We start from the raw sequence: 23,261 nt of genomic DNA, 5'->3' as shown, positions 1-23,261 counted from the left end.
AATAAAAAAATCTTAATCTTACAGATACAAGAAGAAAAAAAAAGCAAATTCAGCTCTTCTATAGCAGTGTTACTATAGCATATGTTATTTATGCTCACCAACATGTATTTTCTGTTATGTAGTTATCATAATGATTTGTTGTATTTGTGTATATTTTTTGTTAAAATACTGGCTTATAAAATCATGCACATGGTCTACTTTAAACCTTTGGATAAAATCATTTTGAAATCTCAAACAGTTCCTCGAAGCAGACAAAATGTCACAAAATGTCCTCACTTTCAATTCTTTCACATAAATACTCTTTTTTTTTTAAAATATGTTTTTAATTTCCCCTCATTTCCCCCACACTACACAAGTTGTTTTTTTCTTAGCAAATATGATGTCCTCAAATTAGCCTACTGCGTCCCTATAATTCAAGGTGCCTTTTCCTGAAATGTTCTCACATTAAAATAATATTGTAAGTTTTCAAAAACATTTTATGAAAATATCCTCAAATTGTATCGGTCCTTCCTCACTTTTCAGCAGGTGGTATGGTCCCCTCTAGGATAGAACAATAAGTACGCAAACACACACACACACACACACACACACACACACACACACACGCACGCACACACACACACACACACACACACACACACACACACACACTGCCTCCAGCTGAGTTTGGAGGGGAGTGTCAGAAGAAAAAAAAACTTTTTGGCTGAGCAGGTTGAGAGAGTGACAGCGGGGTGTGGTCACAGGCCTCCAAAACCGATCCTCCCCTGAAGTTCCGTTGCAGTCTGCAGCAGAGGGTTGGAGGTTCCAGGGCTGACAGGTGGAGACAGTTGCAAACTACTGCACCTCTTCTGAGTTTCGCCCCGGTAGGTTCCCACGGTGCCGCTGCGGCTGCCGTTTCCTCGTCAGCATGAGTCTGTACGGATCTCAGAATCGCTTGAATATGGGTCGAAGGACCGGTTCCAGAGGCGACCTAACCGGCGGGATGACCCAACAGTACGCGCGGAGCGATGTCGTGCACGGAGGCGGTAATGGATACGAGCCGTACTTGGAAGGATACAACAACACCTACACCTTCACAAAGTCCTCCTCGGGCGGAGGTATGGGAGGCGGCATGGCGAGCGGTGGAGGAGGAATGATGAGCGGTAGCGGTCTGATGATGAGCGGTGGAGGAGGAACGATGAACTATGGAGGCGGTGGAGGAGGAATGGTGAGCAGTAGCGGTCTGATGATGAGCGGTGGAGGAGGAACGATGAACTATGGAGGCGGTGGAGGAGGACAGATGAGCAGTAGCGGTATGATGATGAGCGGTGGAGGAATGAGGTATAGCCTACACTTATTACCTTTACACATAATTAACCTGCGACATCCTCGCTGCCACCTGTTACCTGTCTTGGCCTCTTTGCAGTCAGTGTATGCCATTAAATATTAAATATGGCAGCTAGTTAAATATCCCAGTATTCATTTCTCCCCTGCGCGAGCACACAAAGTTTTCCTTGAGCCTCTGGCATATGTTGCGCAAAGAGCCAATTTGTCGATGTTTTCAGTGAGCATAACTACAGGGAAATGCTTTAACTCCTGCAAACTCAAAAGCTCTGATGTTGCACATAATACATTTACACCCGTTGTTCCCAGAAATATCGTCTCCAGTCCATGCAGTGAAAGTTTGCAAACACGTGACCTTGTGGTTTGTTTGCTGAAGGAGTTAACACAGTTATGGGACATAGTTGAGAATGCACAGTGACAGAAGGAGTCCACACTGTAAAAGAAAATGTGTTAACGCTGAATTAAAGCTGCTGCTACAGTTTTCTTCAATTATAACTGAGCTCCTTGCCTGCACAGCGGCTCTCCTCCCTGCAGAGAAATGCTGAGTTTGATTTACAGCTCACATTGAACTCTGCTGTAACAGTTTAACACTCACTCACTCACTCCAGAAACATGTGTGTTGTATTTAGACCTTCCACACCGTCACCCACAGAGGAAACATGTCACCAGAGCGGGGCAGAGAGGGCATCTGGCAGACAAGTTTGCGAGATGTTTGACACAAAAACTGTGTCGCTTATATGACATGTACGATGAGGATTCATTTCTGGGTCCTATTGTTTCCTCAAAACTTAGAATTTTAGAGTTTAGCATAAATTGTTCCTGCTTTTTATGTTGTTTATTTAACAGGGACACATGCAGTGAACATTGCTTCATATGTCCATGGCTAGTTTGCAACCCCTGTCCCTGGTTCAGCTTTTAGTATTAAAACAGAAGCATTAGACTTAAAGAGATACAGAAATAGTGATACTACGCAAATATATAGAGAAAAAGTCCCTAAAGTTGCAATTGATTGATATCATTCAGCCGACATGGGCCCCTCACAGATTTTGTTTTCACTTTTGTTGACCGTAAAATATGTAAGTTCCCTATCGTCTAAAGCAGCTGTGTCCCTCTGCTGTGTTCTGTCGGACTGTACAGAGCCGACTTAAATGGCATCTTCTGTGAAAAGGGGCTCTTTATGAACTGGAACAATACAAATCCCTCTGACCGTTGAAGAAAATCTCCCTGGTTCACATTTTTTTTTTTAAAGTCTGAGATACAAAACAACACTTATGAATGATCCCTTTGTTAGAGCAGTCCATGTCGAGTCCATGTCGAGGGGCTAGACCTTCTCTGTTTTACTTCAAATACTGTGCGTGACTTATTACTGTATTATAAATTTTCTACCCCCTACATAAAAGACCCGTATGACTAATATGAAGCAGCCGCAAATTGCACTTTTGAATTACTCCAGTAGTAACAAAACAAGTAGAACTACCAACTTTTCTAACTGTCATGTCCGCTATAAAATTCATAAACAAATGGAGTATTATGCAGTTGGATTTAACAAGACATATCATGATAACGACCACTACAAGTTTCAAGTTTTAGTTTTGGACTTCGTACCTTTATTTGATAGGACAGTGGATAGAGTCGGAAACCAGGGAGAGAGAAAGAGTGGGGAATGAGGCCACAGGTCGGACTTGAACCTGGGCCGCCCCAGGACTTGAGGACTACAGCCTCCGTACACGCGGCGCGACCTAACCGCTAGGCCATCTGCGCCCCAATAGCGACTACTTTAATGGTTATTTCTGACGTCCTCTCCATGTTTGTGAGGCAACGTTTCAACGGGTCCAAACATTTATAAATTAATTTAAATTACACAACCATTCCCAGTTTTTGTTTTGTTATTGCATCTTTGTACCACCTTCTTAAATACATAATGAACTCTGTCAGCGTTAGTCTTTATTTACTCTACCAGTCGCCTTTTTGAGAGAACACAGACAAGAAGTTAACAGTTACATATTTATTAGGTAGGACAGCTGAAGAGAGACAGGTCACATTGGGAGGAGAGGGCGAGGAGGACGACATGCAGCAAAGGGGCAAGGTCAGATTTGAAGCCACCTGCTGCCACGATGAGGACTACAGCCTTTGAATATGTTGCACGGGCCTAGCGGATATGGCTTTCCAGGCCCCAATATGTACGTCTTTTTAGAACAAAATAAGCACTGAAAGACAGTCCAAAAATGTTTGACAGAACTTGACATTCATCCAAACTTTATCAAATCAACATTTTCATTTAACTCGATAAAAGAAGATGTTGACGCCTTATTAACTTTTTTTTTTGGTGACAAACTGGCCATTGAATTGATGAATTATCACAGAAAATAATCTGTTGTTTAAACAGATGTGTGATGCTTCAGAATTGTTGCATGTAAACCTAGCTTCATTTTAGGTGAGCAAGCAGTAAAAAAATAAAATAAAAGTGTCCATCATACTTTGCAGGATAGGCCTCTAAAAACAATGCAGCTGAAGTTTATCATTATATCATAGAACGTGATGTTGATGAGTTCACTCTGCCGCCCCCTGCAGTGCGTCCAGCCTCGGTGCCGTCCACCAGAGGGCCATGATCCTGCAGAACCAGTGCCAGGATTACCTGAAGAGATCTGAATACGCCCTGCAGTCTGTGAGTCATGACCTGTTCTGATATGCTTCTTAATAACGCTCCTATTTCTTAAACCTGTCTGCGTCAGGGCTCATTATTCAAAATAAAAGCTCATTGTGTTGCAGCTTCACTTTTTCTGAAAGAAAGATGCATAATGAAGGACAAGACATGTTTTACGGGGGACATTGAGTAACTGGATGAGTTTTTTTTTTAATTGTGGCTGTCAGAATATTTAATTAAAACCAAGCGGAGAGAGAGAAAGCATTTTGTTTACTGCTCTGCTGAATCTTATTTCTAGCCTAGCCATATTTCATCTTTAAATGAATCCACTGATGGCTTCATGTTGTCAGATTGAGTTCTGCAAACATTTAGGTTACAACACACACACACACACACACACACACACACACACACACACACACTCACACACACACACACACACACACACACACACGCCTCCTCAGCTTTGTGTTTAGCAACTTCTTGTGAATTCCTTGTTTATCTGCAAAGTTCAACAAACGTTCAGAACACATGGATGGTTTTTCTGCAGGAATTATTTCTGCATGTGATTTATGAGTTTGTTTACTTGATACTCCTCCTCACAGATTGGTTCTGGATGAATTAAATGTTTGAAATGTTAAATATCACTTATAGTAGCCACACTAATTCCTTTTTAGAAGTAATTTGAATTTCAGTTTAAGATTTTTGTCTCCAACCGCTTGACATTTTCAGCATATTAGCACAAATTCACTGCTAGCGCAGAACTGCATTTGCACTTTGCAAGTACTCTTTAACTTGCACATTAAGACTTTTTTCATATTCTGCATTTCTCATTCTGCACTCTAGTTTTGTTTTATAAACCTCTGTGAATGTTGTGTTCGTGCCCTGCAGGGTAATAACCAAGATGCCCAGCGCTACATGGCGATGGCTAAAGAGACCACCGAGCAGCTGAAGGGCTGCGCGATGGACCTGAGACAGATGGGACAATCCCCCGACAACGTGGTCAGGACGTAAGGAAAAATTCCTCTCTCTTATTCATGCAACAATAAGAAGTAAAAAAGAAAGACAGTAGAAATATCAGACATAAGATCAAGTAACCCACCACCTTTTCCCAGACCCTGTATTTATTTTGTCATTCAAAAACCAAGTCTCAAGCCCCTCAAAAAAGTACAAGGATAGGTTTTAAAGTTTGAAAGGATGCAAAATAAATTCAGGTCCAGATAGAAGTATTCATGTTGATTTAGTGTTAACTGTCAGGCCCCTGTTTATTGCCCTTTCTGCCGAATTAAAATTTCTGTATCCTCCCATATCTGTAGCCTTGAGATTTGTAACGACCAGATGAAGGGGGTCCACATGGCCATGTCAGGCACCCTGACGAGGAGGAGGAGCACCAGAGGGAGCTCCGGAGGCTGGGAGGAGCCTCCGAGGAGCTTCCAGGACGCGATGGGCTGGATAGCACAGCAAAAGGTGCGTGCATGCTTCACACCTTAAAAAAACAAGAGCACACGCCCACACATTAACAGAGTTTGCAGCGCTGCAATGTTTGCCCTTGCAGCAGGTTAAGATTCAGGCAGAACTGCAACCCTGATTTTTACCTGATTATATTGATTATTAATGACAGATTTATGGAGTTTCATTTGAGTACTCTGGCTGAAGGACTGTTTAATAAAGTGAATAAAGTAAATCTTTGTACTATAAGTGTTGCTGAGGTTTTTTGACCTCTTGAACTCTGGTCATAGAAAGTTATGAAAATGATTGTGAGAACATCATAGCACGGTTATAAAGAACTAATGTTTCAATTCAAACATCCGTCTGTTATCTCAACACGGAGACTAGCTTCATCCTTTCTTTGCATAAATAACAAAAAGTCACATTTACTGCTAAAAACATTTATCATTTCCTTAATAAAAAATATTCTATATTCAAATACTTCAAATACATTTAAAAACATTTAGAAGCCTCTCTACATATCTCTCAACATCTTTTAAAATATTTTTTTATTTACTTTATATTAGTATTTTTCTGTAACAACAAAAAAAAAACAAGAATATTTCAGCTCGATGCATTAAGAAATCTTTTTGAAACTGTTTTTAAGTTCATTTATTACCAAAAACCTGGTTGAAAACCGACTGTCCCACTGAGCCACAGCCGCCCCTGATAACTTTTTATAGAAAGGGTTAAACGGTGTAAGTGAAGTGACTGACAGATCTCATTAAACCAGAACACTGCGCACACAACGTTTAGTTCAGACATGAAAGCATTCCTGTGCTGGGAGCTGTCAGAGACACGGCATGAAAGTGATCACACTCGCGGCAATTATCTCTGACATTAACAACAATGGATTCATGAGGACACAGAAGAAGAACACACATGAAGACACAGTAAACGTTTTAGGCGGAAGTGGAAACAGATGCTAGAAAGAAGCTTTTGTTTTGTTTTTTATTCGAGGCCAAATGTCTTCTGGTAGATTCCTGGCATGTCTTCAGTGAAGAGTCTCATGAATTCACTAGAAACTCCCTGATCCAACTTGTTTCTCTGCCTCACTCTGCTGGGGGAAATCATGCCAAGAACCTGGAGCGGGGGAGGGGGACAACTAAGAACAACAACAACTTTTTCCCTCACACTTCTGTAGCTGCACTAGCATGCTCATTGTGCATTTTTGCTGTGTGCTAATAATAATGAACTTTTCTGTGTCTGTTTGATGTTTCAGCGTTTGATTGAAACGGCTCCCTGGGGGGACGATGCTGAGACCATCAATCAGCAACTGGTCAGCCACCAGAGGTTTCACAGCTCCATCCAGAGGAGCCCCGAGATGGAGCGGGCCAGAGACGAACTGGTGCGCTCACAACACACTTTGTGCACATGCACCATCGTATGATGTTGTAAAGAAGTAAAGAAGGCAAACCAGTTCTCTTCATGAGCAGAAGCCATTAAATTAAACATTAAATTGGCTTTATTGTGTGAATCTTTTGGTGGGGGCACATCTTGCCGCCCTGTATGTGCTCTGACATTGTCAGCACTGTTAAGAGGTTCACTTTCATTAGTGTGACCACAAATTCTCTTTCAGTCACAGATATCAAAATATCAAGAACAGACAGTATTTTTCCTTGGCTGGAGCTGCAATTGCCTGTAGCCTGTATTGTTGTGTTAGCAGGCTAATGCTAGCGCATCTTAGTTAGCTCGTAGCTTTACATTGGGAGAGACATTTACACAGGAGATACTTGAGTTCTGCTGTATTTATGTATAAAATGTCACACATTCTTCCTTTAAGGTTTTTCATAGATATATTGAAAATTTTACAGTAACTTATTGCTTTATTTGTTGCTTATATTTTTAAGAAAACTTTCTTTTCTTTTCTTTCCGATTCTCTTCCCACAGGTTAAGAAAGGAGACAAAGCAAGTCTTCATGCTCTGGACCAAGAGTGGGACAGTTTACAGGTAAGAAAAAATACAGGGGCGGAGTCTGAGTTTACCCCAAAATTCTGAACTATGATTGTTTATTTGCTTTGTCAGACATATGTTAAAATCATGTTTTTGGGCTGAGTTACAACAGGCAGCGTACTTTAAATCTTGACTTGGGTCATGCAGGGTCTTCTTTTTTTTATACACAGCTAGATCACGTACATTTGACACTTTAATGTTCATGGTTGCAAGCACACTTCACACTTCTGGCCACCCCTGCAGAAGTCAGTGGCCCAGTTCGACCAACCCAGGCAAAAAAGTCTTGCTCCTCCACTGGTGTTTGTCTGGCATATTTACAAACTTTCTTCCTTCTCCTGTGTCAGAAACTGTCGTTTGGGCGGTCCGAGCAGCTGCAGGAACTGCAGCACATCATTCAGGAGATGTCCAAAGAGATCATGTGGGTGAACGAAAAAGAGGAGAAGGAGCTGATGTTTGACTGGGGAGACAAAAACGTCGACCAGTACATCCCGAAGAAACAGGAGAGCTACTCGGTCAGTAAAGGGTCGAAAGATCAGAGCGAGTCAGGACAGATTTGGGTTGATTTTGACGCCTCCACGCTACAGAAATCCATGTTGAATTACAATGTTTGCAGCTTGATTCTAGTTGATTAACATTCCTGGCAATCCTGTGAGTCTAAATTACACTAATGCCTCTTTATGGAGTTAATCTGCATCTCATAAGGGAGTAATCATCTGTGAAAGATTTGATTTTGGCAGCTGTAGTCAGTCATCTACTGAGAGAGAAGCCACAGCGTGTACCACCAGCTGTGTGATTTCTGAACCTCTTCTTGTACAACAGAAACTGATGAGCTCCCTGGAGGACAAAGAGAAGGACCTGAACAAACTGAAAGCCAAAGTGGACACCCTCCTGAAGAACAACCACCCGGCTGCAGACAAGATCGAGGTGTGGATGCAGCCGATTATCAGAATCGTCTATAAGTAGAAAATTGAGTACAAGCCGTTTGTGAGGGTGCAGGTGGTAGCGTTATATTTGATGCTTGTCTGTGTTTGTGTGTTGCTTCAGGCCTACAAAGACACTCTGCAGACTCAGTGGAGTTGGCTTCTTCAGATCACCAAGTGCATCGACACTCATTTGAAGGAGAACTCGGCTTACAGTCAGGTAACAGTATAAAGCCGCTCTGATTATTCTTTACTTTAGGAAAGACTTTCACATACAGGGTGTAAATCATCACAACAGAATGTTTGTAAAGGGGATGTCACATCACCCACCGGTTTGTGGACTACCTATTTGAGGCACCTAATTGGGGGTTTTTCTTATCAAATTCCATCTTGGTTTTTATCAAGATGTTTTATCGCCGATATTACGAGATTTATAACTTGTTTGATTGCATCTGATTCTGCGTCCTTTCTTGAACGCACTCAGAAGGTTTGGTCTCTAGACTCTGACCTCATCACTCCTCGCAGATTTATTTAACATGCAGATATTTAAGGAGTGATGGGATGATACAGTATCCTGAACTCTCCCAGTCAGAGCCTACAGGTGAATGCTGGGACGGTGGTTTGGCTGACTATTCAGGTCAGAGCTGGCCATGAAGGAGCAGAGGAGAGAGAGACCAGAAATGTCAACCACCCACTTAACGCTTTTATGTTTTTCAAATGTGCATGTTTTGTTTTTTTAACAGTTCTTCAGAGAGGCTAACGAGACGTACAGCTCCCTGCAAAATGAGCATGAGACGGTCCGTAAAAAGTTCATCTGCGACAAGAACACATCACTGGAGGACCTGTTGGACCTCCTCAGGGGACTGGAGGTACAGCAGCTTCTTACAGCAGATCAATCAGCTTTGTCAAAGTGCAGAATAGCAGTGGGGTTTGTTATGGCTGTTTCTGACCTGTATCACTTTTAAAACTGATGTTTGATTTATTTGATACCAGAGGGAGAAGGAGAAGATCATGCAGAACAAGAGGCAGGTTCACCATCTGGTCAACCAGTCCAAGAACATCGTGAGGCTGAAACCCAGAAACCCAGAAGAGAAGAGCAGCAGCCAGGTCATCGTCAAGTCGCTGTGTGACTTCAAACAAGACCAGGTCAGTTTTATTCTTTGTCTAGCGTCTTTGAGTACTTAGCAAAGTGCAAAAAAAAAAAAAAAATGCATTATTATTATGTGTTTATTGATCAAATTCATTTTCATCGGGCTCCACAGAAGGTGATCTGTAAGCACGACGAGGCGATCCTGAAGGACAACAGTCAGCGCAGTAAGTGGAACGTTACAGGCCCCGGAGGACTGGATATGACGGTGCCCTCTGTGTGCCTACTGGTCCCGCCTCCCAACCCAATCAGCATCAGCCTGGCCAACAAGTGAGACAATAACTCATTGACTGTCGTCGTTGTAGAAGAAGACACACGACACCTTGTTGTTGTTGTTGTTGTTGTGGTGCATTAAGATTCAAACTTCTGACATGTGTGGTTGACAGGAACGAGCAGTACTACGACGCCATCATGTCCATCTGGAATCAGCTGTACATCAACGCGAAGAGTCTGGTCGCCTGGCAGTACTGTCTCCTGGATCTCAAACGCATCAACTCGCTCACCATCTCCATGGTGAGTCAAGGGTTAACTTAACTTTGCAGTATTTGTGCAAATTCGGCAACGTGCAGGAGTTTACCTGCCATTTTTGGTAATTAAAAACATTAATTTGCCCAACATTTGGTGCATGGGACTTCTATTTTTGTTGCCCTGGTAATGAAACAGGTATTGATTATTACTATTATTACTATAGCAACCGTACAACCATGATGTGTGTGTGTGTGTGTTCAGCTGGCCAAGATGCGTCCCGAGGAGTACCGCCAGCTCATCAAGAGCTTGGAGATTCACTTTGAGGAGTTCAAATTGAGCTCCATGGACTCCCAGATGTTTGGAGATGAGGACAAGAAGACCATAGAGAGCCAGTTCAACGGAGCCCAGAACCACTACGAACAGCTGGTGGTGCAGCTGCCCACATACAGTCAGTGTTACAGTAACTATACAGTCATGATCGAGACCCAGAATAAGAATTTGTGTCACGGGTGGATGTGTTATTGTATTACCATTAAGACAATCCTCGCTGTGGCTGAAGGACTGTGAGATGATTACTGTTTTCAAACAGGCGCTCTTAAAAGATTCTAGAAAATGTCAGGACAAGAGGCGTCATCTACATCCATCATCATTATTATCAGCCATCAAAGCTCTTTTCCCGACTGCTGTTTCAAGCCACGATGTTCAGGCCCCTGTGACATTTAGTTTCAATCTGAATGTTGCGGAGGCGTAATAAAAAAAAGTAATCCCCCCTCTGTACCGTCCTCAGAGGCGAGACGGTAGAAGAAGTCCTCTATACTACTATCTATACTTCCTATTTCCTCATGTGAGATATTCTACTTCTTAAAGATCTTGAGTATTTAACAAATTACTGTTTACACAGATAGGCAGTTACATTATGACCAGGGATGCACCGATGCATCGGATCAACGTCGGTATCGGCCAATATCTGCAATTAATGTGGCATGAACCGATGCAAGTAGCCGATGTTTATCTGTTGAGTCGAATCAATTTAATGCTGACATCTAGTACACCTTACTACTGACCCAGAGGAGAGGTTTTCTAATGGGCAGATGAAGTCACCTGTTGGACGGACTTGTTTTTATTGTCAAACATGAGAGAAAATGTGGGAGTCTGAACCAAACCGAAAGAAGTCATGAATCAAACATCGGTATCGGCAATCGGCTCAATCGTTAATTCAAACATCGGTATCAAGTGCAGTTCAAGTTTATGTATCGGCATTGATTTTTCCAATCAGTGCATCTCTAATTATGACCACTAATCTAATGCAATCCAATTCAACAGCTCTATCTTAAATTCTACTTTTATGAAGCTTCTACATTTCTACATTTTCAGTTTTTACTGACATGGTCAGAACACTGATACATTTATTAATGAGAGTGTGTTGTATTGACAGGTGTTCTTTATATTTTGCCCACTACATTAAAATACATGAGGGGAGATACACATTAGGCGCTCTTCTTCAGCGTGTAAAACATGCACAGGTGTGATCAATTTATTCTTGTCCAAGATAGGCAAAACAAAAAAATTGCCTGTTACATGCTGGAGACGAGTGTTCGTTTGGCAATTAAATATACAATTTTGGAGTGCTGTCCAAATCGTTTTCCTTGTTTAAACATTTTTCGGGAATCAGCACCCAGTTGTTTTACGTTGAAAGGGAGTTGAGCGTGTTTTTGTCTATCATTATTTCTACAAGATAAATATTAGGATCAGATAACTAGCTAATAGTCATCACTATGACCAATTATAACAAATCTCATCTTGTGTCTACTCACAGTTATACAGGAAGAGACAGAAGTTAATCAAGCAGCCGAGCTGCAGCGCCAACAGGAGCTGCTTTTACTCCAGCAGCAGCAACAAGCTGCAGCCGAAGCGGAGGCCTGGAGGCTGGAGGAAGAAAGGCGGAGAGCCGAGCTGGAAAGGCAGGCGAGGAAGAAAGCAGAGAGAGATGCGGCAAAAAAAGAGCAAATGATCAAGAGCGAAGTCAGGAAAGAGGTAAAGGCGGAGAAGAAGAAGGTGATAGTCTCCTCTTCTCGAAGCTTGTCTGAGCTGCACGCGCTCAGACTGAGGCTAGATGGCGCTGAGGACACGCTGAGTCAGCACGTTCACATCTGTCTTGGAGACGACGGGGTGCACGACTGCGGCATCAGGATCTCTCAGTTAGAGGTAGACACCAAAAGCCCACATGGAAGCGTGTAGCCATTAAAGTTCTCTCTTCTTATTATTATTATGAATTCTTTATTGTTATTGCAAAAACTCTAAGTGTGTGTGTCGTCCTGCAGATGGTGCAGCGTGACGTCGACTCGATGCGTGACGAGTTCTTGCGTCTGAGGGAGCGTATCACGAAGGAGCTGGAGGGCATGAATGATGCAGATAAAGCTCAGTTCCTCCGCAGTGAGATCGGAATCATCGACCAAAGACTGGCCAGTTTGGATAGCAGCTCAACGGCTTACCTACAGCGGTAAGAACTCAAAGAAATACTTAAAGTCTTCTTTTTTAGCTCTATTTATTTAGAAGGGCTCAAAGAAACTCATCAAGACAGACATTTTCTTTTTCAGCAATGGCTTTCTCTGCTTCTAAACCATCTCTTCCTCTCTCTCTTTCAGGCTGCAGGCTCTAAGGAACATGCTGGATAGTGTGGCTCGAGCTGAAGACATTGTGAAAGTTTACGAGGCGAGACTGACAGAGAAAGAGACCACCTCTCTGACTCCCAGTGAAGTGGAGGAGTACATGTCGGCCCTGATGGTATTTTTTAAAACATATAACATTTAAGTACCATACATTTATTGCAAAAGTCACTGCAGTTTCTCAGCAGGATGTTGGGGTTTATGCTACCCAACGATTTAGGCCGATTTTGGGTCCAATTTGCTCCCCAAGAATCCAAAAAAGTGTGTGGTGTTACTACAATTATTTTACTGCTCCCCATCGAGTTAGGGCCTGCCCGATCTGGAATCCTAAATTTATGACTCCTGGTTGCACCGCCTCTGAGGTCATACCCGAAGCAGCCAATGAAAGTGGGCAGACTTGGAAGCGTCACCAGCCCGATATTTGCATACTTAGACAACTCACCGTCAGCTCGTGCTGCAAATTTTATCTGTAAGATCTTGATGACACTTTAGTCTGAACCTTTCTCTGTGTTGTTTTTTCATAGAAAATGAGATCAGACCTGGATCAGAAGAAAGGCATTCTGGCCTCCATGGAGGCAGACCTGGCCCAGGCCAGTCACTGGAACGGCCAGGTGGGGGCGCCTTTCCACAGGTGTGACATTATGCTGTCCAAATACAACGAGCAGGTGAGCCAGCTGTCAGACCGCTGGAGACGAATCACGGGCCAGATTGACACCAGGTATGTTTCTGCCTCTCTGATCTGTTAATAATCAAGTGTTCTAAAGTGCTTTTTGAATGCATTTTTTTTATTACAACAAACCTGATCTTCTTAGAGCTTAGTGTAAAAAAGGAGCTTCCACAAAGTGACATTTCCGGTGTCTCCCTTCTTGCTCAGGGTCCAAGATCTGCAGTCGTATGAGCCTCAGCTGCAGCGCTACAAACAAACCAGCTCCTCCCTCAGTGACTGGATTGATACTACAAAGAGAAAACAAGACACCCTGCAGGCCACCAAGATCAATAGCATCCCAGTGCTGAAAGAGCACATTGACACCCAGAAGGTCTCTCCACCAATCCTTAACTACTGTCTTTAAACTTCTATGTTTGGGCTCTGTGTCCCATGTGTGTTCAGACACCTGACCTCTTTTATTATTGTCTTCTCAAGGCTCTGAACTCAGACATCAAATCCAAGAGGGGGACAGTAGACAGCGTGCTTAGGGACAATGAAGCCTGTGTGACTTCTGTCAAGGTAAGGAGCTCCACTTTATTTTATATCTACAGACAGAGATGTTCTTCTCATGGATTCCATGACTTTGTTTCGTGACTCTTTGTTTGTTTTACAGGACTATGAATCAGACCTCAACTCTTACACGTCTGGTTTGGAGACTTTGCTAAACATCCCGATCAAGAGGACCATGCTGAAGTCGCCATCGATGGATCTTAATCAAGAGGTAATGAAAAACATTAACCCGACAGTGACTTTTGGCATTAATCTGAAAATATTTGACCCTTTTACTCCCTAATTTAGGGAGTGTATTGGTCAATGAAAACTGCGAGGAAGTTCATTGAAGTGATGTGAATTTGTTTTTCTGTCTCTCAGGCTACACAGCTGCAGACTCGTTACATGGAGCTGTTCACTCAGTCTGCTGACTACCACAAATATCTGGGAGAGCTGCTCAAAAACATGGAGGAGCTCAAGGTACTCGAGTTGTATTTTTTGGTCTTTTGAATATTTATGTCTTGCTTTGTATGTTTGAAGTTTTGCTCATGGTGTTTGTAACTGTATATATGTTGTGGATGAATGGAAGGATGGATGGATGGATGGATGGGTGGATGGGTGGGTGGATGGATGGGTGGATGGATGGATGGATGGATGGATGGGTGGATGGATGGATGGATGGATGGGTGGATGGATGGGTGGATGGATGGATGGGTGGATGGATGGATGGATGGATGGGTGGATGGATGGATGGATGGATGGATGGGTGGATGGATGGGTGGATGGATGGATGGGTGGATGGATGGATGGATGGATGGGTGGATGGATGGATGGATGGATGGATGGGTGGATGGATGGGTGGATGGATGGATGGATGGGTGGATGGATGGATGGATGGATGGGTGGGTGGATGGGTGGGTGGATGGATGGATGGGTGGATGGGTGGATGGATGGGTGGATGGATGGGTGGAGGGATGGACTACTTAATTAATCGCCATGGGGGAAATGGTGTTGTTGTAGCAGCCATAACTAGAAATTACATTAATGGACAACATGGAAATAGCACACAAAAATATATGTTACAAAAACCTTGAGCAGAAAGATATTCAGGGAATGTGACGAAGAAAACAGAAAAAACACAATGATAAGGAAACATGTCCTGGTGTTAGCTGCAGATCTAGACCAAGAAATTCAGCCCTCCCAAAAAAGAGTCGGTTTAGTTTCTCCTCCCCCGTTACTGTTGACAGATATGAAATCAGAAGTCCTGCCCCTTCTTGATTTTGGTTGTTCAGCGAGGGAGAAGTGATTCTGACGAGCAGGGTAATGGTGAACTTGGAACCCTTAATGCTGGATGTTGGGTGATTCCATGAATAACTTGAACCCTTTAAAACTGAAGGAATGCTCTTGGAGAATGTTCCATTGAATTCATCTTTGCTTTGTCTTGCTTACAGATGCGTAACACCAGGATTGACCTTTTAGAAGAAGAACTCCGCCTGCTGAGAGAAGACATGCGTGATCGAAACTCCAAGAACAAATCTCTGGAAGATGAACTTGCTCGCGCTCAGCTGGAGCTGAGCATGTCTAAAGACCAGCTGTTCTCGATGGAAAAGGTGACAGTAAGCACAGCGCGGGAGGTCAGCGCTACCCGGGATAGCCTGGACAGCTCCCATAGCCAGCTGGCAGACCTCAACGATCAGGTTGCACGTCTGAAGTATTTGCTTGAGGAAGAAAAGAGGAAGAAGAAGCTGGCAGAGGAGCGCTACACTCATCAGCAAGAGGAGTATGAATTAGTGCTGAGTAGGAGACAGAAAGAGCTGGAGACGGTTAGCTGGTCCAAGGTGGAGTTAGAGAAGAGTGTTACGAATAAAGAGCAGGAGATCGAACAGCTGCGGTGGCAGCTGGCGGATGAGGCATCGAGGGTGAAGGAGCTACAAAAGGAGATTTCAAAGGTAAGGAGCCAATGCAGTACGGAGATCAATAATTTAAAACTCAACTTCGAATCCCAGATCCAAGTTAGCCGCACAGACGTGCAGAGGCTGGCAGCCCAGAAGGATGAGGATACGTCTGAGCTCCGGCTGCAGTATGACAGGACTGTGGCAGAGAGGAAGGATCTGGAGGAGGAGCTCAGGAGGCTCAGGTTGTCTCTGAACCAGGCTGAGGAAAAAAGCAAGCGGGCAGAAGAAGAAAGTCAAAGTCAGCATGCTGTCATCACAGAGGAAGGGCGCAGGAGGAGAGAACTGGAGAGTAAGGTGGACGGGCTCATGAGGCAGAGAGATGAACAAAGCAGCCAGTATGAGGAAGAGCTGGCTGATGTCTTGAAGCGACTGCAGGATAAAAGTGAGGAGCTGGTCTACATCACACACAGTCTGGAGGAGGAGACCCGGAGGAGGAAGACTATAGAGGAAGGGCAGGATGTCCTTGAACAGACCTTGTCCCAGATGCAGTCGAAGCTGAGTAGTTCTTCAATGACTGCTGCCCAGCTTCGGGAGCGCAAGGATGAGCTCGAGAAGTTGCGTCTGGAACTGGAGAGGGAGAGCAAGGAAAGAAGCAGAGTAGAACAGAACATGAGCAGGTTACAGGGGCGCATGAAGGACCTTCAGGCTATGAGAGATGGGCTTGAGAGTCAAGTGGAGAACCTGAGGGTGGCTAACCAAGTGGAGATAGCTAGAAGAAAGCAGATAGAAACAGAACTGGACAAGACCACCACAACAATGACAGAGTACAACCGCACCATTAATACGCTACGCCAGAGCCAAGAGAATGCCAGCATGTCAGGGAAGAGAGTTGAAGAAGAGCGTCTTAGGTTGCAGGGGGAGCTGGAGGAAAGCCTGAGACGAAACAAAACCTCTGCAGAGCAAACGAAACAGCTTAGTGCTGAGCTGAAGGCCCTGCAGCAACAACTCCTCCAAGAGCAGACCAGAGTCAAAGAGGCAAACCTTAAGAATGAGAGTCTGTACAAAACTATAGAGGAGAGGAATATGGCGCTGAATGAAAGCACCTCTGAGGTTCAGAGGCTGAAGGACATGACAGAGAGCCAGACCAAAGAGAGGCTGAGGCTGGAGGAAGAGCTAAGGACAATCCGGCAAGAAAAAGTGGAACTCCTGAGAACCAAACAGGGACACAGTGATGAGCTATCCTCCCAGATTACAGCCCTGCAGCTGCAGCTTCAGGCCAGTGAGCGCAGCAATGTAGATTACCGAAACCTGGTCTCAGAGCTCTCCTCGGAGAGGGAGAAACTCATGCTGGAGGCTGAGAAAATACAAAAGCAGGCCACCGAGGTACATGGAAGTTTGACACTTAGACATGGAGTGGTCTCGTCTTTCCAAATCAGAGCCCTAATGTGGATCAATCAAGTAGCAATCACTGTCTGTAGGCAAACATATACTTGCATGCTGAACCTCCTCTAGAACCCCATGTAGATGCCCCCTTCTTGTTAACTCTGATTTGAACACATACGTCTGTATGTGTTTAAATAGGCCTGCATGCAAAAGCTTTTGTATTCACTGCCTGTGCTGTTAAAGCTGAGCCATCTGCATGCTTTTATGGCTGTGTTTCTTTCACCATGAATGATCAAATATGTTAAAGATGTGATTACTGCCGATCTGTTAGTCATGTTTTAGTTGTTCTGTTAGACACATTTTGCAAACTAAATACAGCACGTATACTCTGAAAAGATCAACAGATAAAAAACTTTATCATTCAGATATTTTAAGTAATTTACGAGCTGTCTGTCAAGATTGGCACCCATCTGTTAGTATTTTCTATTTGTGCTGTTTTGCAAAGTTGCAACATGTAGATGAAGACATTAGAATCTGTAGAAGTTCAAATTAGAATTAGTTAGAATAGTTGGTCTGATATTTTCTTGTTGCAGTTAGTATAAACAATGTACCATCTACAAGGCTTGTCTGCAGGGCTGGGAATGTTGAGTGGAAAATTACAATTAATAAGCTTTCTCAAAATTGTATTATCTGTCTATCCTCTGGATGTTTTCCTCGTCCAGAGGATACAAATTAAGCTCACAAAGAAATAGATCAAATGTGTCGTCTCTACTCTAATACCATTACCTATAATTTTGACTTCCCAGTCCTTCAAGACATCGCCTCAATTATATGGTTTCTGAAGGTTAACATAATTTGTGCAATGCATAGATATGTCAGAGGAATACACAGGGACTTGCTACTTAATGCTACTTTCATCAAAGCTTATTTTGTCAGGATTAGAAATACAGATTGCAGGATAAAAACAGGGGCTACTGCAAGGACATAAAAACATTTAATTTGCAACATCACTGTATATCACCAAACTTGTTTTGTGTTTACTAACTTTTTGTCTATGCCCTCTCTACTCTCTTTCTTCTGTTTTTCTGCAGATCACAGCCACGATGCAGTCAATCCAATCTAAGTACAATGACATTGTGACTGAGAGAGATGATCTGTTACGTAGACTGAAACTGTCAGACAATGACAGAGACAGCCTCCAAAGGCTAGAGGACGAGCTCAATCGCCTTAAACTGTCCCTCGAGTCTGAGCTTCGCAATAAGCAGCGTCTACAGGAGGAGAATGATAGGTTAAAGAGAGATGTAGGTAACTGGAAGGTCCAGTTTGAAAGCAAGCAGGAGGTGATCAAGCAGTATGAAACGGACAAGAACCGTCTGGAGAGGGAAAAGAATTCGCTGAACAGCGAGATAGAGAGGCTGATGAGAGAACTCAGGGAGCTTGAAGAGATGTATAAAAGTAAGCTGTCAGCCATCCAGAAAGAACTGAAAGACATGGCTGCTCTCAGACAAAACATGGAAGCTGAGCTGAGGAAATCTAGAGAGCCTCCAGCCTTGGATGCCTCCAATGTGATTTTCGATGGAGTCCGCAAAAAAGTCACAGCAGACCAGTTGCTTGACTGTGGTGTTTTGGACAAACCAACATTTAGCCAGCTTGCTAAGGGGCATAAGACTGTTCCTGAAGTGTCTGCTGACAAAAAGATTAACCTGAAGGGTACAGGCCCAATAGCTGGGGTGATAGTTGAAGGCCAGAAAGGTTCAGGATCTGCGAATGGTCTCCTATTCAAAATGACATTCGCTGAAGCCAAGAAAGAGAATCTTCTGCCACCAGATAGCATCGACCTGCTACTGGATGCTCAGGCCGCCACAGGCCACATAATTGATCCCAGGACCAATCAGAAGTTTACAGTTGAGGAGGCATGTGACCAAGGTGTGGTTGCTGAAAAGGACAAAGCAAGGTTGCTAGCAGCAGAAGCAGCAGCTGTAGGATACAGTGGTTCTGCAACAAGCAAACCCCTTTCAGCATATGAGGCCATGAAGAAAGGACTTATTAACAAGAACACAACACTGCGCCTCCTACAAGCCCAGGAGGCTGTGGGAGGCATCCTAGATCCAAAACTCAGTGTGTTCCTTCCCAAAGAGACAGCCGTTGAGCGTAAACTAATTGATGATAGCATATACCGTGCTCTGAATCAAAGACCTGAGCTCTACCTGGACCCAGAGAGTGAAGAGGGTGTAACATACATGTCACTGAAGAGGAGATGTAAGGTAGAGCTAAACACTGGCCTCCTGCTTCTTCCTGTCCCTGAGAAGTTAGATCCCTCTAAACTTGTCTTTGATGGTGTTCGCAAACCTGTCACAGCCAAGCAGCTGGTTGATTGTGATGTGCTAGACAAGCAAACGTTAAAAGATCTGGAAAAGGGGAAGAAATCTGTCTCAGAGGTGTCTTTGGATAAGAAGGTCTACCTAAAGGGGACTGGATCGATCGCTGGTGTGGCTGCTGGACCTTCAGGGAAAATGTCTCTAACAGAGGCCAAGAAACAGAAGCTCATGACTGCTGACTGTGCAGATCTGCTTCTAGATGCCCAGGCAGCCACTGGTCACATCATTGACCCAACAACCAATGAAAAGCTGAAAGTAGAGGAAGCATGTGCCATCGGATTGGTGGACAATAAGGATCGAGGTAGACTCCTAGCAGCAGAGGCTGCTGCTGTGGGTTTCAAGGACCCCAGCACAGTGAAGCCTCTTTCAGTGTTTGAAGCCATGACGAAGGGACTGATTGATGAGAAGACAGGGCTACGTCTGCTGCAGGCCCAGGAGTCTGCAGGTGGCATTCTAGACCCAACCCTTAGCGTGTTCCTCCCCAGAGACATGGCTATAAAGCGAAACATTTTGGATGAGGACCTCTGTCGTGCTCTAAACAGGAAGCCTGAATGCTACCTTGACCCAGACACCCAACAAGGAACTACCTATATATCTCTGAAGAAAACATGCAAAGTAGATCCACGCACAGGGCTTCTGCTTCTTCCTGAACCTAAAAAGCCTGTAACAGTCCAGGGGCTTCGGGACCAGGTGTCCGTCATGGATCTAGTGGATGCAAATCTGCTGAAACGTTCTGATATGGACAAACTGAGGGAGGGCAGATTGACAAGCAGGGACATTGAAGACCGTCTGGGATCCTACCTGAGAGGTTCTACCTGCATAGCAGGAATTTACGATGAGGCCAATGAGAAGGTGCTGCCCATTTATCAGGCCATGAAAGATGGACTGTTGAAACCTGGGACCACTCTAGAACTACTTGAGGCCCAGGCTGCTTCAGGCTTTATAGTTGATCCTGTCAACAACCATTTCCTGAGTGTAAGTGATGCCTACAGCAAAAGACTGTTTGGTCCAGAGTATAAAGACTCCCTTCTATCAGCAGAGAGGGCTGTGACTGGCTACCAAGTGCCTGGCACAGACAAGGTTATCTCCCTCTTTCAGGCCATAGAGAGAGGTCTAGTGGAGAAAGGTCATGGTATCCGACTGCTAGAGGCACAGATTGCCAGTGGTGGCATCATTGACCCTGAACACAGCCATCGTATTGATGTGGACGTAGCCTACGAGAAGGGTTACTTTGATGAGAGAATGAACAGGGTCCTGAGCAGTCCGAATGCTGAAACTAAGGGTTTCTTTGACCCTAACACAGAGGAAAACCTAACCTATAAGGAGCTTAAGAAGGCCTGTATCACAGACAGGAAGACTGGCCTCATCCTTTTGCCCATCATAGACAAGTCAAAGCTGGAGTCGACGACGAGAAAGAGGAGAGTAATAATCGTCGACCCGGAGACAAATAGAGAGATGACAGTGCGTGAAGCATATGACAAAGGATTGATCGATTACGACACATTCATCGATCTGTCTGAGCAGGAGTGTGAGTGGGAAGAGATCACTATTACTGCTCAGGATGGTTCCACACAATTTAAGTTAGTTGACAGTAAGACAGGAAGAGAGTATGATATTACTGAGCTGCTCGAAAAGAGAGTGATTAGTCAGTCAGATCTAGATCAGTACAAATCACGCATCATCACCCTTACTCAGTTTGCAGATATCATAACAAAGAAGACCAGAGGCCTATCAAGACCATCAGCAGCCTCAGGTAATTCCTTGACATCTTTGTCATCTTCTTCTTCAAGAACTTTAGCCCCCCAGGGTTCATCTTCAGTGACATTTTCATCGTCATCTTCTTCTTCTAGAACATCAACGACGCCAAGCACAGCGTCAGTAACATCGTCATCAACTTTGAGAAACTCAGGAGGGTCAGCTTCATCAACTTTGACATCCTCCTCATCATCATCAGCTCCACCCAGACCCTCATCACCATCCCTTGCCAAAATGACCACAACAAGAACTACCACTCTCACAGAACGAAGCTCCAAATCAAGCAGTACTTCTCGGGACATGCCTGACTCTGCCAGAAATATATCCAGTGTATCAGTTACTCTGTCCTCCCCTGTTGTAACTGTAGGTGAACAGGAACCTGTAGGTGCAGTCTTTGACACAGAGAATTTCGAGAAAATATCCATCTTTGAGGCTTTAAATCGCGGTCTGGTGGATACTATCACCGCCCAGAGATTGCTGGAGGCCCAGGCATGCACTGGAGGAATCATTAATCCCAAAAATGGCAACAGGCTTGGCATCCAAGAGGCTTCACGTCTTGGCATTATAGATGAGAACATGGCCTCCAAGCTTAAGCCTGCCCAGAAAGCTTACATTGGCTTTGAGGATGTAAAAACCAGGAAGAAGATGTCTGCTGCGGAGGCCATTAAGGAGAAATGGCTGCCATATGAGGCAGGGCACAGGTTCCTGGAGTTCCAGTATATAACTGGGGGCTTTCATGACCCAGAAACGGGCTGTAGAAGAACCATACAAGATGCTTTGCAAATGGGCTGGCTGGACGAGAGGACGGCTCAGAAGCTCCAAGATGTCAAAAAGCAAACAAAGAACCTGACATGCCCAAAGAGCAAACTTAAGATCTCATACACGGACGCTCTGGCTAACTGCATGTCGGAGGAACGCACCGGAGTTCGAATGCTTCCTGCATCATCAGTATCTTCCAGTGGGATCAGCAGTCCTTACAATGTCTCCTCTGCTCCCGGATCCACCACTGGCTCAAGGAGTGGCTCTCAAAGGGGCTCCCGCAGAGGCAGTGTTGACTTAGGCTCCCCGGGCGCAACAACTAGTCGCTACACCTTCAGCTCCTTCAACTCTTCCTCCACCTCCTCCAGATAAAGAGTATTCCAATATGTCTTGATCACAACATTGAAAAAGGTGTGTTGTATAGTAAATAAGATGCCTTGATAATCTTTTTCAAACTTCTGGATAGTTCTAAATTTAAGCTTTGATGTTGCTATGCTTTTAAAAATGTTGTACTTGCAAAAATCAGCACAATCAAATCAACACTGCCAAGGTATTTCTTGTAGAATTGGACTAAAGTATGAATGCTATCAATCTTGAGGTAACTGGTTAAAAAAGTTTATGCTGATGAAATTGTTGATGCCTCTATCCTTGGAAATGACTACCATTTTCTTACATTACTCATATATTGCATATCTTTGAAATGTTATTTCTTTTTAAGCTTTGCACTGGTAAATGGTCGTATTAGACATGTAAAATGGCTTTTTGTGAGGGAAGGGGAATGGGGTTAAAAATACTGACGTACTCGTTTTTTTTTTTGTTTTTACCATATCATTCATAATCATTGGTTTCCTGCTGATAAGTGCTATTGGTTTTGTAACAGTTTCTGAATATATCAAATTAAAAGGGTATTTTGCTCATGTTGATTCATGACTGTTGTTATTACAAAGAATGGAAACACCTTTGGGTAGCATCATGAGAAATACCATGTTTTTTAGATAGGCTATTCCTCTTTTTATTCCTCTTTGTCTCATGTCGTTCAAGTAAAAAGGAACTGGACCCAAATGCAGAACTAACAAAATGTTCATTAAACAAGAAGGCAAACAAAAACTTGTTGTATTGAAAAGGTCCAAAAGGGGAAACCAGGAGCCACGAGGAAAACAGTGAAGAAGACAACTCACATTGATATCCCACATGCTGTAGATCGACAACAAGAGGGAAGGAAAACTGAGACTAAATAGACTGGGTAATCAAACACAGGTGAAGACATAGAGGGCAATCTGAACTGGA

General features: G+C 43.8%; 1 protein-coding gene across 3 annotated transcripts; it reads left to right on the top strand.

Moving 5' to 3' along the window:
• Positions 1–771: 771 nt before the first annotated feature.
• Positions 772–22,891, top strand: LOC132968577 (desmoplakin-A). 3 transcript variants are annotated; one of them, XM_061034246.1, is made up of 25 exons: positions 772–1,181; positions 1,305–1,320; positions 3,895–3,988; positions 4,859–4,977; positions 5,284–5,434; positions 6,678–6,803; positions 7,346–7,405; positions 7,753–7,920; positions 8,228–8,332; positions 8,453–8,548; positions 9,072–9,197; positions 9,322–9,474; positions 9,591–9,745; positions 9,862–9,988; positions 10,205–10,391; positions 11,760–12,148; positions 12,265–12,443; positions 12,589–12,727; positions 13,134–13,327; positions 13,484–13,646; positions 13,751–13,834; positions 13,929–14,036; positions 14,186–14,284; positions 15,256–17,082; positions 18,174–22,891. In XM_061034246.1, the coding sequence occupies exons 1-25, from the start codon at positions 908–910 to the stop codon at positions 22,344–22,346; spliced, it is 9,312 nt and encodes a 3,103-aa protein (XP_060890229.1). In that variant the 5' UTR covers positions 772–907; the 3' UTR covers positions 22,347–22,891. The 3 variants fall into 3 exon arrangements, with proteins under 3 accessions (XP_060890229.1, XP_060890231.1, XP_060890230.1); XM_061034248.1 differs by having other exon boundaries at positions 773–1,181; positions 15,256–15,753; XM_061034247.1 differs by lacking the exon at positions 772–1,181 and adding an exon at positions 1,221–1,253.
• The last annotated feature ends 370 nt before the right edge of the window (positions 22,892–23,261 follow it).

The sequence above is a fragment of the Labrus mixtus genome, chromosome 3 (assembly GCF_963584025.1).
Source record: "Labrus mixtus chromosome 3, fLabMix1.1, whole genome shotgun sequence".
In the NCBI taxonomy this organism is placed as follows: Eukaryota; Metazoa; Chordata; class Actinopteri; order Labriformes; family Labridae; genus Labrus; species Labrus mixtus.
The sequence above is the reverse complement of the archived record's forward strand: the minus strand, read 5'-3'. Positions and strand labels throughout refer to the sequence as shown.

Coding starts and splice junctions, on each gene's coding strand:
- LOC132968577 (XM_061034246.1), top strand. CDS start 908: ATGAGTCTGTACGGATCTCAGAATCGCTTGAATATGGGTCGAAGGACC. Junction 7,921..8,227: donor AGAAACAGGAGAGCTACTCG/GTCAGTAAAGGG, acceptor CTTGTACAACAG/AAACTGATGAGCTCCCTGGA. Junction 17,083..18,173: donor TACAAAAGCAGGCCACCGAG/GTACATGGAAGT, acceptor GTTTTTCTGCAG/ATCACAGCCACGATGCAGTC.